The sequence below is a fragment of the Nansenia antarctica genome, assembly GCF_963989245.1.
Source record: "Nansenia antarctica genome assembly, chromosome: 7".
Taxonomy (NCBI): Eukaryota; Metazoa; Chordata; class Actinopteri; order Argentiniformes; family Microstomatidae; genus Nansenia; species Nansenia antarctica.
The window spans coordinates 60,268,513-60,284,319 of NC_137677.1; the positions used below are offsets into that span (position 1 = coordinate 60,268,513).

Genomic DNA, 15,807 nt, shown 5'->3' on the forward strand with positions numbered 1-15,807 from the left:
TAGAGAACCAGATCCGTTCACCTCAGACTAGAGAACCACGCCTGTTCAAATGTCAAGCAATATTCTGTCCAAGCCCATTTAGGGTAGGTATCCGGAGTTAACTCCTTTCTCCAAGATGTTTTAACCCATTGTGACTGTGCTTCTTGCTGACCTAGGTAGAAGACAGATGGGGTGTATGGCACTCACAAGGTGTACTCAGCTGTGAAGGAGACACTGTCATTGGCCTGTGAGAGATCCCAGTCCCATCTCAGGATGTATTGAGTGTTCACCGCATCCATCTTCACGTTCTGAGGGCTGGGCAGAGCTGCAACAACTGTGTGCGTGTGGGTTGGGGGTGGTAGGGGGATATTAGACCAACATACTTTTAGCAGCCTATAAGCATATTTAGCAGAGTATAATAACATAACATAACTTTCTTTGTGTGCAGTTAGTGCCAAACCAGCAACACATTACACCAACACATCAGCACTGCTAGTCTGTGGTATGACCAGCACTCTAGGCTATGCTTGACGGTGCAAATCTAAAATAATATAGGCATGACTCATCAAACCCCTGGACGAGTTTTAAATATCTCAAATCATTTTAAAAGTTTTTAGAAGTGTTGCCTACAACTGATTGCCCATCTGTTGCTACTGTATTCCCCACAGTAGAGTGTGTGTGTGTGTGTGTATGTGTGTGTGTGCGTGTGTATGTGTGTGTGTGTGTGTGTGTGTGTGTGTGTGTGTGTGTGTGTGTGTGTGTGTGCGTGTACATACAGTAGAAGTGTGTTTGTTTGTGCTTGTGCGTGTGTCAACAACCGGCCTGGGTGTCTACTGTGGTGGCTGATCTGATGGCCTTTAGATTAAGAACAGGCTTTAGGGCTTTTTATGCACAAGCACAACCATTACAGGAGGCTCTGGTACAGACCTGTCGGTGACAGACATAAGAGCTATTTACTTTAACAGTAGAACAGCAGGAAGTCCATGGCGGTTGGCAGGAAATTACAGTCAGACAATAATGTGTGACAATACTGTATTATGCTTCTCAACTCAACGACTTGTTCTGTAGTCTTCTATACTATATAGGCCTACCTATACAGGCTTTCATCTAGTCCCGTATATAGCCTGAATGAAAGTGAGCTACAACATTTTATTCTGAGAAACCATTCAACACGTTTGCATAAACTGATACAGTTAATATGATCGTCTAATACACACACATTATTACAACAATATGGAATAAGGCTACTTTAAGTCACTTTGTTGTTGATGTTTGTTTGTTGGTTTTTGATTGTTTATTTATTTTTGAATCATCAACATCTCCCTCCAAACCAAACTGCTCAAAGTCAGCCCGCCCAGCATCTTTCATTTCACTTTCATTTTGAATGAGAAAACTTACCGGATAATGGAAAGAGGAAAACTGGCCAGGCAAACAGGTGTTGTTTGCATAGTAGTACTATCTTCATTCTGTTAGTATCTTCATTCTGTTAGTATCTTCATTCCTGGTCTGGTTATGTAAAAGGCTGCCAGCCTAATCAACGAGCTGTGCGGGTGTGAAGCATGACGTCATTAACGCTCGGCACCGTACAGTACAGCAGACAGGATGTCTCAACCCTGCCAAAAGTAAGGGACTTTCTGCAAGTCTCGTAACACACCGTGACGTTAGAATTATAAGGTTCTATCTCCATTTTTGTCAAATTTTTGTTTTTTACATAATCTGATCCATTAGGTGTTTATTAATGCATGTGTGGTGTAATTTTTTAAATGTTGATTGATTGATTGATTGATTGAAAACTTTATTAGAAGATTTGCAGAAGTAGGTACATGAAAGTACATATTACATACAAGGTCAACTAACAGGATAAAAACCCAAGAAAGCCACTGGCTTATTTCAATTGGGGTCCTTGTTGACATTTTTTAGTTAGTAATTCATCAAATACAAAGGTTTCATCTCACCAAACATAATGCTAATGCTAGTAATGGAATGTAAAAACTTTGACGCTCAATATCTCTGAACTGCCCTAAACGGAGATAGAACCTTATCATTCTAAACGGAGATAGAACCTTATCATTCTAAACGGAGATAGAACCTTATCATTCTAAACGGAGATAGAACCTTATCATTCTAAACGGAGATAGAACCTTATCATTCTAAGCTCACGACACTCAGCGAGCCTATTCGATCGCACACTTTGTTTTATAGTGACGTTTACACATACCATAGCACTATATTTAAGTGCTATCATTGAATCCATCCTCATGTAAGGAAATAACTATTTTCTAAATATATTAAATATATAACTGCACAAAGGAATTTACATCTTATCCTGTGTTTCATAAATCTGATCTTAAATAACCATGTGCAAGAATCAAATCACTTTACACGTATTAAGTGAGATTGCTTCTTTATTATTTATTGTAATGCCATTACATGGATGTAATAGTTGATAGCATGTTCAACACATTACTGTATGTTGATTGATGATGAAGAATGTTGTAAATGCAGACCATTGCTTTGTGTACAATTCACCAGAAATACTTTATAGTGACAGTAGGCTACTACAGTATACCGTTCCTACAGACATCAGTGTAATAAAGCGTTATACAAACAAACAAACAAGCAGTTTCTGTTATATGAAAAAGCTTTAAGCATTAATAAACCTTCGCATTGGCGGTTATGACTTCTGAGCACATGTTATGGTCTTTTGGTGGATGACAAGTTGTCTCGAAATACAGTACACTCTTAATCCAGACTGTCTTTAAAACGTAAAATGGTTGAATACCGTTGTTCATCCAGGTATAGGTTATTAAGGACGCGGCATTATGTTTTTCAATAACAATCAAACTAAAAGTAAAACGGAGCTCGGATTCGAGACAATGATACAAGAACGAATTGGAGGCAAAATACATATTCTCTCATACCACACCTACTGTAACCACACAGGCGCTTGATTGATTAGTTCCCCCTGTTCGTAAACACACGTGAAACACCTGCAGAGAACATCTGTTTCAGCTGATTTCTAACCACAAAGAGGAAGGATGGAAGAGAGATATCAAATAGGGCTTCAAATTAATTACACACAGAAAGATTCAGTTCTTCAGTAAAACAGGTGTCCAACCAGCAGCTATATGGGACATACAGTGAGCACCTTTCACAACAAAAAAATAGGTTGGATGGTTCATAGACACAACTAAATAGAGCACTGACACTCTTATGTTAAGATTCTATAAGAATCATAAATGGACAAAATAAAACGAATATGAAAACCAACACATGTACACACTCATAGCCGCATGCACGCACGCACGCACAAAGTGTTAAGATGAATTTGTCATTTAACATTCCCTTCTCAAGATGATGTGAAATAATATGGTGCTTGAATCTCTCTGTGAATTTGATTCCATAGAGAATTCGTTGAAACTACTGAAGACCTGACAACTAAACTATTACCCTGTTCGTCCAGTGGATTCTTCCATTTGTTTTGAATGAACACACACACACGCACACTCTCTCACACACACACACACACACACACACACACACACACACACACACACACACACACACACACACACTCACACTCACACACACACACACACACACACACACACACACACACACACCTTTCTCTAGCAACAGCAGCACTCAGTAATAACAAATAAAATAAAATAAAAAAGAAGCGGTGACCAGCACTGCCAGAGGAATTCTCTTTAACTACACACATGCGCACACACACACACACACACACACACACACACACACACCACACACACAACACACACAAACACACACACACACACACACACACACACACACACACACTACACTACACTACACTACACTACACTACACTACACTTCAGTCATTCCTACCATGGGCAAGGAGATTGTGTAGGGGGGGGGGTCTTTCTGATAGCCAAAGTTAAAAAGACCTAATTAATGGATTTCCGAGCCAGCCAAATATGACAGGCCCCATCAAAAGGATTGTTTCTATGCCTTAAGTTGCTACCCCCCAATCACTGTGGACACCCAGACACACTGGAGGCATGTAAAACACAGCTGCCACACTGTAAGGCAGCATAGGGTATAACAGAGAGATGGGGAAACTACTCATCTAATGGACTCCTCCTATCTGACTAGGACAGGTGGCTGGTGGCCATGGCCTACATAACAGGTAGGTAGAGTAGAGGTGTGTTGTAGTGGCACTACCCCTTCTTCACAGTGTCCTTGAGAGGGAGAGATGAGAAAGACGATGGGAGAAACACAACGACAACGAAAACATTCAGTGCAAACCCTCCTCTTCTCCCCCTCACGGAAGTTAAACAAAAACAAACAAAAAATAATAATAATACAAAAAAACTCCTCCAGACATTCCATCCTTTTTTTTCCCTCAGACACACAAGTCCATCTCGTCGTCTTCCAGAACGCCTTCGTCATCCGCCAGCTCCCCTCCCATCTCCTCCATCTTCACCTGCTCCAGGCGGGGGGGAGGGAGGCTCTGCCAGGAGGAGTCCCCCCCCTCTCCCCCCTTGGCCGTCTGGCCGCTGCACTGCTGGGCGGAGCCTCCCTCGGTGGAGTAGACCCCAGAGTCCCCGCTGCCCCCGCTGCCCTGGCGGCTGTGCCTGCTGCTGTCCTGCTCCAGGCCTGAGGGGGGCACCGCCGTGATGCCAGACGACGCCGGAGGGGTGTGTATCTCCAGGAGCACCGCCTCTGGGCAGATGCTCAGCCTGTCGCAGAACAGCTCCGACTCCGACTCCGGCGTGAGGAGGCGGGGCATGTCGGAGCCAGGGGAGGAGTCGCACAGGTACTGTGGGAGGAGTGGGAGAGGAGGAGGAAAGGATGAGTGGGAGAGAGGGATGAGAGGGAGGGAGAGAGAGAGAGACAGAAAGAGAGAGAGAGAGACAGAAAGAGAGAGAGATTAACAAAACTGTCCAAAAAACTGTATGAATGCTAGCTCTTAATTGTTATTGCGGTGACCTAGCCATTAGATGTAACTGGATCATGTGATATGCTATTTAGTTCCCGAGGTGAAGTGTACCTGGTGGATGTGTGCGGGCAGCTTGATGGAGGGGTAGAAGGTGTTTACCTGGTGGATGTGTGCGGGCAGCTTGATGGAGGGGTAGAAGGTGAGGTTTACCTGGTGGATGTGTGCGGGCAGCTTGATGGAGGGGTAGAAGGTGAGGTTTACCTGGTGGATGTGTGCGGGCAGCTTGATGGAGGGGTAGAAGGTGGCCTTTAGGACCCTGTAGAACTTGAAGGAGGCGTAGGAGGGAAGTAGCACCAAGATGAAACACAGCACCAGAGACCCCAGGAAGTACAGCATGATCTGCCACGACGGAGTCACACCTGACAACACACACATTGCAATCTACTTTATTATATCCTCTCAAGGGACAAAGAGATGGGGTGGAGGTGCAAATATGATGCTTGAGCGCGCACACACACACACACACACACACACACACACACACACACACACACACACACACGCACACACACACACCTAACAACACACACATTGCATGTGAATGTTATTTTTAATTCTGAAGCAGTCACAACAGTCACAGTGTGTTTAAACACACGTTGGCGTGTTTAATCTACTTTATTATTTCCTCTCAACAAAGGGACAGAGAGATGGGATGGAGGTGCAAATGCTTGAGCGCACACACACACACACACACACACACACACACACACACACACACACACAAAAATAGGGTCACTGTTTAGGGCCTTATAGGTTGGCAGTTACAATACAAAGGGATGGCAAGGAGGACATTTGGCGAAATACTGCTAATATCAACATATCAGCATATCTTAATATTAATAATCTGACTGTTTTTACTTTGTGCTTGAATTGAGATTCAAGCAAATTCTTCAAATATAATCAACGCTACCTTCAGTCTGCATGCAGTCTGTGCCGGTGAGGCTGCTGGTCCGGTTGTAGTAGTCGTAGCGTGACTGCACCCTGACACAGTACCAGGTCCAGGCCTCCAGCCTGGGCAGGGTCACCAGGTTGGCACTGGACTCCAGAACCATGGGTCTCATCTCCTGGACAACACAACACATAAACAAGGGTTGAATGGGGGGCGCTTGGTGGCGTAGCACGCTAAGGCGTCAGCCATGTAATCGCAGGGTCCCCGGTTTGATTCCGGGCCGTCGACATCCCTCCTCTCTCACCCATTCTTCCTGTCAATCTCTAGTCTACTGTCTCTATACCAATGAAGCTGAAGTGCCCTAAAAACCTATATTTATTAACAAGGCTTGGATGTGGCTCCGGAGCCCAAATCCTCGGTCCTCATCCCTGGATAAGATTCAAAGAATTTCCAACCCCCCCCCCACACACACACACTTTGCTATTTTCTCATACCTTATTTTACGTGCATGCTTTATCCTCTGTAAAGTGTGTTGTGACCCAGGTGAAATGCACTGTGTGATGTGATATATATGCCATTTAGCTGACGCTTTTATCCAAATCAACTTGCATTGCAGTGAGTGCATACATTTTTCAGTACTATAAACCATAATACACTTTGAGTGCTAGAGACTAAAAGCTCTCTAGGAGTGGTCACAGTCATAACCGCAAGACAGAATATTGATTGGAAAATGCTCTGGGTGTCAAAGGAGTGGATTTGTTCAGTGTGTGTGACGGATCAGCAGCAATGTGACAATAGCGACGGTGGCATCACTGGCATGCTGTATTCACTGGTAATACGTCTTATTAAAGGCCTTCAGAAAGCCTGTCGAGCAGCTAATTGCTTTGTGTTTTTGTGTGTCGAATGAAATCCGGAGAGATCAGACCTCTCTGACAGACAGAGGATGTGTAATCAGGGCATTGCGTTCTGATGCTCATTAACATGCCTTCGCTGCTCCGGAGGGAAAACTACAAAGCTGAAGAAAGGCTTCACAGAACACTAAGGCTAATCCAGATCAATATAGCTCGGACCGCAGTGGGAACACACTACAGCGTATCCCGCAGATGACATCCCTTTTTCGACATGGCCTTTTGATTCCACTTAAATGCAATTACATCCTTCTACCCCCAAGTCTTTCAAATTCAAATACCAGCTGGATAGCAAATCTGGCATGGGTGGCAGTCTGTTTCTGATTTAGCCAACTGTAGGCAACAGTATGTCGCTGTCTGGTCAAACCAGACTTACAGTATCATACAACAATGAGTTGTACAGATTGGCATCTAGACAGGCACCAGTCGGGCGAGTTACTACTAAATTGGCCACAGCAGGAACAGACTGGCAGTTAACAATGTGGCCTGTACTGTAGTAGAAGGGAGTGGTTACAGCGACCAGCACAACAACAACAACAACAACAACAACAACAACAACAACAACAACCCACTACTCTGGTCCCTGCACACACCACCACCACAGCAGGGAAATGGCCAGCTCTGGACTGTTTTAAGGTTGTGGTTGAAAGCGTGACTGTATATTTCTGTGTTAGCACCTGTGCTGAGGGGGTTGGGGTTGTTGTGGTTGCAGGGTGGAGGCCTCTCTAGGGGTACGGGTGAAAGGGAGAAATTACTTTAATGAATGTGCAACAAATATTATGTGCAATATGACAACCCATGTGTACATAAGGTTCAGATATAGGAAAAAGTTAGCATAGCATAGTGTACAGCACAGTGTTTTATTGTATAGTATAGTAGTATAGTATAGTAGATAGTGTACATAGCCTTGTTTATTATCCTTGGCTCTCTTGTTTTTAGTCTTTTTTCCAAGCACCAGGGGAGCCCCCCCTCCTAAATTTCGTTGTATGGTACCTATACTGTATTAATGACAATAAAGACCATTCATTCATTCATTCATTCATTCATTCATTCATGAAGTGAGAGTAGGAGAAAAGAGTTTGAAGCTTCTAGAGTATGGAGCGTCTAAGACAATCTCACTGAAGACCTGTATTCATAGCTTTCATGTGACGTCACAGCATAGTGGAAACGCCCACCTGACGGGCAAAAGGCACTTTTTGCGGGCAAAACCCACGGGCAAAACGCACTTTTTGCGGGTTAATAACTTTGATTTCCCGTGGGTTAGGAAAATAATTCCAACGTGTCCGGATAGAGGAGAAGACATGGAATCCAAAACTTTTTGAATGGAGTCGATCCTCCACTCCTATCACCGTCGACACAGCAAGGAGCGAATTCCCGGATAGAAATATTCCCTCGCCCCGCTGACAGCGGGAGTAGCGGTAGTTTCGTCCAGCAGCGGGTGAACGCCCGGTTGATCGAGTTTCATATTAAAAGTATATCTTCTCGGGGTGTCAGCGCGGTGGTTAAGGGCTCAAAATGACCGTATACTGATGGTGAATTTAGCAATAATAGTATTGTGTTTGTACCACCTCCATAACCGGTGTTATTCACAGGCAAAGCCGGTTAAGGAGGCACCCTTTGCGGGTCAATAACTTTGATTCACCGGGGGTTAGGATAATAATTCCAACGTGTCCGGATAGAGGAGAAGACATGGAATCCAAAACGTTTTGAATGGTGTCAATCCTACTCTCCTATCACCGTCGTGTATCTTGATAGTTCTTCATGGGTGAGGTGGTCTAAATAGTAGGCAGCCGGTAAATTGCGTCCACTCGCCATGTTGAGCGATGTTGCTATGATACTTTTTGCCCGTCAGGTTGGTGGTTGCTAGGGAAGAAACCACGTGACTGAAAGCTATGAATAGCAGACTGACAGGGAAGGAGATGTGTGACTGACATCAGGGTTTTAGCCGGCAGCATAATCAGGCTTTGAAAAAGAAAAGATGGATCTAATGTCTAGGGTTATAATGGTCCTCACATACACACTGACACACACACAGACACACACAGACATACGCATGCACACATGTAGATACTAACAGGCACACACAAACAAATAGACACGCAGACAAACACAGACATGTAGACAAACACAAATAGGCACACGCACGCACGCACGCACGCACGCACGCACACGCGCGCGCACACACACACACACACACACACACACACACACACAGGCACTGACCTGCATGTCCTGTGAGCGTATCCAGTAGTGGATGCGGTAGTACATGGAGGGAATCAGCTCCTTCATAGAGCCTCCGGTGTTGCTTAGAGGGTCAGAGATGGACACATCCAGCAGGTTACTCACAGCAGCCAGCTTCACTCCGGAGGGGGGGCCCAGGTCCGCTGGAGAGAGGCAAGAGGAGGGAGGGAAGAGAGGGGGATGAGGAGCTGTATACGGACTCACTCCTCAGTCACTCATCATCCAAACCAACTCAAGAGACATTCAGACCTCTACATTCCCACCCCTACATAGTGTCATGTGTGGACTATGGTTTTCTCCATGAATGGGTCTGTGCTACAGTAGTTGAGTGACACGGTTGTTTAAACTGTATGTGTATGTGCCAGTGGGAGGCTGGAGGTGGAAATGGGAGGACGGGCTCATGCTAATGCATGGTACCAGCCTCCACTCCGTGTGTGTGTATTAACGAGTCTCCCCTTGATTTCCCATCCATGTAAAATACATCTGTATAATGGACTAGTGTATTTATTTTTCTCCCTCTGTCTCCCCCTCCTTCCCTCTGTCTCCCCCTCCTTCCCTCTCTCCCCCCCCCCCCCCCCCCCCCCCCTCACCATCTTTGTCAGGGCAGAAGTCTTTGCGGACCCAGTCTGAGCTGGCTGGGCCCGTGTCGGTCCGGACCCGGAGGACGTACATGCCGTGGTAGTGGAGCTCGGAGGCCGTCAGGTTACAGTGGGTGTGTACCGTCCCCTCACACACACGCGTCCATGCCTTCCTCTTCCTGAGCATTTTATATTTCCTGTGAGGGTAGACGACACTCAATTATTTTATTATTCTATTGTTACTTTATGTTGTTGTTGTTGTTGTTGTTGTTGTTGTTGTTGGTGGTGGTGTGAGCTGCTGTTTCCTTTCATTTCCCCTTGGTGATCAATAAAGGATCTCTCTCTCTCTCTCTCATAACACTGTGCAACTTTAGCCTAGGTGGAGGGTAGCATCAGTTGTTGCTAGTATATGAGAGGATTGTGTTGTGAAACATTATGTATTAAGAGGTACCGTGTGTGTGTGTGTGTGTGTGTGTGTGTGTGTGTGTGTGTGTGTGTGTGTGTGTGTGTGTTGACCTACGCCAGGAACTCTGCAGTGAAGGTAACGGTAAGGTTGCCGGCCTTCCTCTGGTCCCAGTCCCATGTTAGCAGGTACTGTGTGTTCAGAGTGACCAGTGAGACGTTGTCTGGTTTCGCCACCTCTGCTAGTACTGGAACATACACAGGAGAGACACAGGAGAGATACAGGAGAGACAGGGTCATAGTCATTCTAGTACTGGAACATACACAGGAGAGACAGGGTCATAGTCATATATTCTTCCTTGGCCACCAGATCACAGCTCCTGTACAAATCATAAACTCTTTAAAAAAAGGAACAGTAGCATACTAAAATAGGTACAGTATATAAAAATAAATAAAAATATGTGGTGAGTACGAATAGCAACGTAACTTGGCATACATTGCTACTTGCAGACCAATATTATAGATGTATTTTGAACAGGAAAAAACATGTATAGAAATAGATTAAAGGAGTTTCGGTGTGTGTTTCAGTGTGCGTCCGTGCACACACAACCCCCGAGGCTGCTGTGGTTGACACGGTTACACAATATTTCCCTCTCTGACTCAATCCGTCTCTCTCTTAGGGCTTTCACACCGCTACGCTTCGTGCCAGTTCCTGTTCTGGAACCTCTGGTGCACCTCTGGTGCTGTCTGGCAAAAACTGCTGACAGTTATTTTTTAATTTTTATTGTGATAGAGACAGTAGAGATTGACAGGAAGGATGGGTGAGAGAGAGAGAAGGGATGACATGCAGGATATGTCCGCGGCCGGAGTCGAACCGGGAACCCTGCGGTTACATGGTCAGCGCTTAGCCCGCTACGCCACCTAAGCGCCCCCCTTCATATCATTTTAAGTGGAGCCATCAGTGTCATCAACGTTGGGTGACGAAGGGGCGGGATAAACAAAAATGTCACAACAAGATGGCAGCTACTTCAGTGGAAATAAGGATAATACAGTATCTGAAATAAACACTATTTTCTATGAAAAAATTAGATAAAAAGACACTTTCTAAACCTGTCCTCTTACTAGCCAGCTGCTCCGTTACTGGAATATAATGTGTGTGTGTGTGTGTGTGTGTTTGCTGAGCATGTGAGTTAGATAGAGAGAATGATACAACTTTTGATAATTTTTGAAATCACTAACAATTAGATTTAGATTACCGTAGATTACATTTTATCTACTTCCATCTTGCTAGTCTTCACAGCCTAGAATATGACACACCCACTGACGACGTCACGGTTCTAGTTTTTGGTTCACGTTGGGAACCACACATAGGCAGCTGCGAACCAACTTTTCAGGTTCCAAACCAATTTATTTTCGGTCTGAACGCGCCAGCCGGTTCCAGACTAGGTTTGAGAACTGGAACCGGCACGGAGCCTTGGCGATGAGAAATCCCTATCTGTGTCTGTCTGTCTGTCTGTCTGTCTGTCTGTCTGTCTGTCTTTAAGTCTCTCAGAACACGATGCAAAGTCTCTCTCCTTCGTTCCCAACTGGGAACAGCCTACTAAATCCAGACGGAAAAACACAGGCACAGAATCATGCATTGCATTGTACTTTCACACTAGAAATCGGCCCTTTTCTTCTTCCTTTTTTCTTCTTCTTCCAACACTCACTGCTCTACTTCCAAGACAAAATACAAGACAGGAACGCATCACTAGATCAATTCCACTTGCATTTATCCCAGTTCCAGCTTACAAAAACAACTAGATAATTTTTTCACACATACACCAAAATCTGGAATGGCATCCCATATTACATACAACAACCTCTATCTTACATTTCAAACAGGCTTATGATGGCCATCTACAGGCCATCTGATGGAAGGGTACACCCGCAACCACTGATCCAACTCCATAAACACCATCTGACTCCCTCCCCTGTGTCCTCTCCTTTGTAGTGCTGCTGTGTAGGCTAACTGTTTCATGTCTTTGTAGTGCTGTGTAGGCTAACTGTTTCATGTCTTTGTAGTGCTGTGTAGGCTAACTGTTTCATGTTTGTCCTCTCCTCTGTAGTGCTGTGTAGGCTAACTGTTTCATGTTTTCCTCTCCTTTGTAGTGCTGTGTAGGCTAACTGTTTCATCTTTGTCCTCTCCTTTGTAGTGCTGTGTAGGCTAACTGTTTCATCTTTGTCCTCTCCTTTGTAGTGCTGTGTAGGCTAACTGTTTCATCTTTGTCCTCTCCTTTGTAGTGCTGTGTAGGCTAACTGTTTCATCTTTGTCCTCTCCTCTGTAGTGCTGTGTAGGCTAACTGTTTCATGTTTTCTTGCCGTCTTCCCTATGTGATGGTCCCCGATTGTACCTTTTCTATTGTTCATGTGATTCTGTGTTTGCAGAACTGGAACCTGCTGCAAAACAGTTTTAACTGAGTCAGGCCAGTCTAAATGTTACACATTTTAACATCTGTAATATTAGGCTACTTTTAACCTTTTCCTGTATAATACAAATGGAATGAAATGGAATTAAACCATGAGAGGAAAACTAAATACTATCTGGGACGGGGCGCTTTTCAGTCCCTCATCTGGGTTTTATTGACTAGACTAGTCTGCTAGCCTACGTAGCTGATAAACAGTAGGTTACATCCTCAACCCTAAGGCGCATTCCACATTCCGCCATCTTGGCCTTTGTACTTTGGATTAGCTAGGCTAGGCAGTAGATTCCACAGTGCTGTTATTACTGTCCACCAGGCCTGGCAGTAACTGGGCGGGACACCTGCGGGCTGCGGGTGAAACTGCCATTCTCTCAATCACGTGTCGTTGAAACCGTTTCCGTGAATCCGTGCTAGCTAACTGCTGCCAGTTAAAAGTACAGTAGGCTACATGGAATGTCAGGGCAGAAGTGTAACTGAAAGTACAGTAGGCTACATGGAATGCCTGGGCTATTGTCCAGGGATGACAAACAAGCAAGAGGTATGAAGTCAAGTGAGAGTGAATCAACCATGAGAATAGCCTCCAGCCTAGCCTTGAACTCAGGCCTAGTTCACCATTAATCATTTACATTACATTTTTACCATTAAATGGTCAATTTTAGCAGACACTTTTATCCCAAGCGATTTGCAATTATAGATTACAGGGACAGTCTCACTGGAGTGACTTAGGGTTAAGTGCCTTACTCAAGGGAAACTAAAAAGATAATGCTAACCTCCAGGGGTTCACTTTAGATGCAAACTACAAGAGGGGCTGAGGTTGTTGATATGAACTCCTGAGCCTGCTTCCTGCAGTTAGAGACTGGGGGAACGAGTCATCTGAGTTAGGACCAAACAGTGAATTAGACACAATGGTGGTGTTCCCAGGTGGGATTTGAACTGATCACCTGTCCAACTCGCTATCTAAACAGTGAATCTGCCACCCACTACCCCGGCCTCCACAGTTATAGTCAGTGAAAACACTAAACACAGCATTAGTTGAAGTAAAGCGCTTTGTATCCAGATTTCATGGTGGTGGTGGAAGACAAATAGAGCCTAAAGATCTGCTGACTTCAGTTCCTCTTTCTGGCCTTTTGCTGACTGGCCAAATATTCCATGTACTGTAGGTGCTTAGCAAGATGATCTGAGAGGGATTCTGTCAGTGGCTACAAGGCCTAGCCTATTTACTAAAATTAAACAAGTGCATCTATAGGCCAAAGACATCATTAGAGGATAGGGTAAGTAAATAGGCCTTGAGATGGCCCTTGAAATGGCCCTTAGGCAAGTACAACCCCTGGACATGACGCTGGTATGTCACAGGGTCTTACCCCCTATCCAACCCTTAATGCTGAGTGCCAAGCAGGGAGACAACGGGTACCATTCTTATAGTCTTTGGTATGACTCGGTCGGGGATCTAACTCACGACCTCCCAATCTCAGGGCGGACACTCCAACCGCAAGGCCACTGAGCTGATACATTAGAGGATAGGAGGATACGATAGGCCCAGCCGTTAAATAGCTCAATAATAACAACATTGTTTAAAAGAACAACTTCTCTATTTTCTCTGTCTCTTGTGTGTCCAATTCACTGTTTGGTCCTAACTCAGACGATCTGACCCATTCCCACAGTCTCTAACTGCGGGAAGTAGGTCCAGGAGGAGTTAATGTCAACAACATCAGCCCCTCTTGTAGTTTGCATAGATGTGAGCACCAGGAGGTTAGCATGATCTCCATCTCCTTCAAGGACACAGAGAGAAGACTCCCTTCCTCCCTTCCAAAGAGAGAGAGAGAGAGAGAGAGAGAGAGAGAGAGAGAGAGAGAGAGAAAGAGAGAGAGAGAGAAAGAGAGAGAGAGAGAGAGAGAGAGAGAGAGAGAGAGAGAAAGAGAGAGAGAGAGAGAGAGAGAGATGAGAGAGAGAGGGGGGGGGGGTGGTGGATCACCATGTGATGATGCCTTTAGGCAAATAACACAGCCATAATCCCAACTACTGAACACATACACTTTGGACCGATCCATTGGGTGATGATGGGTTTATGGTTACAAATAGACCAACAAACAAGCTATGTGGCAAGGACAACTGTGGTGGTAGTATCATAGGCAAACACTCACCTTGTTTAAAGAAGGAAATCATTAGAAGTAAATTCAAATGTATGATGTATGTATGATGTATGATGAAATGTGCAAATATTGCTGGACACCACAAGACAACACGCTTAGCTACCTGTTCATTTGAATGTCATAAACATTGGAACTGGACTGTCAATGCAAAACTGTCAACAGCAGCAATACAACTTGGAGCCCTGAAAGGTGTATTACAGCTGTCATACAACTATGTAGTCTGTTGACAGCAAGACCTATTCGGTGATATTGTTACCATTTAATACAAAAGTTGTATAAGTCAAGAAATGTGTTTATTGAAAAATTCAATAAAATACTGATAAAAAACAAACCAAAAAACAACAACTCTGTAGGCTGTTGCTATTAAAAAAAAAGCTATCTAATATAACTGTATAATATATATATAATATAAAAACAATATTATAAATAATAATAATAAATAATATAATATAACTGTAACCAGGCAACAGCAGGCTGTTTCACTCTTCAATGTCCGACTGCAACGTTGTAACGTTTTTCGTTACACATCACAACCACACATCGCCTAGTAGGGGTGGTTATATCTATATATCTATTATACAGGCTGATATGTTTTACACTTTAGCTTTAGTCTTAGCTGGTAGACACAGTCAAATTATGTTATACGCGGTATAAAATGATGAGCTTGAAACAAACAAACAAACGTCGTTATCAACCAACAGCTGCCAAACAATAAGCACACACATTAAGCCATAGTAACACAAATAAATAAAAAAAGCGAGCTTCTTGCCAGCTAGCCTTTAGCTTAGCTACTCACCATGATCTGGTTGGACAGAACAGATGAGAACCAATGCAGAGAAGCAGCCCAGTAATGTCATGATGAATAATAACGGTTAACAATGTTCTTTGGGTGATACTGAAGTATCAGGAATCTTCATGTGTTCTGTCTCTCCATGTCGCTCTTAGCAGACCAGGGACACAAGGCTCAGGCTTGGCTTGCAATGCGCCACGGTCACTGCAGATGGAGCCAGGCGCTGTCTGTCTGTCGGTCTACGCCTCCCCCTCTGACTTTTCGCCACTGCGCATGCGCAAGCTTTTGTTCATTGTGCATTTTCTTTTCTTTTTTCCAGGAAAAAATTCAGTTTTTATTGCCAATAGTAATTATTAATAACTAATTTTCACACGGGCCAATTTGATTTGATTATATGTTTACTAACTAACTTCACCTGGAAC

At 44.3% G+C, this 15,807-nt stretch overlaps 1 protein-coding gene across 1 annotated transcript; it reads right to left on the bottom strand.

Moving 5' to 3' along the window:
• Positions 1-4,368: 4,368 nt before the first annotated feature.
• LOC308162843 (interferon alpha/beta receptor 1b-like) lies at positions 4,369-12,812 on the bottom strand (the record flags this gene model as incomplete). The annotated part of the gene is made up of 7 exons (XM_080536983.1): positions 4,369-4,785; positions 5,167-5,324; positions 5,876-6,029; positions 8,986-9,146; positions 9,594-9,778; positions 10,102-10,231; positions 12,752-12,812. 7 exons carry the CDS (start codon positions 12,810-12,812, stop codon positions 4,369-4,371), a joined length of 1,266 nt encoding a protein of 421 aa, XP_080393109.1.
• Between the last annotated feature and the right edge of the window lie 2,995 nt (positions 12,813-15,807).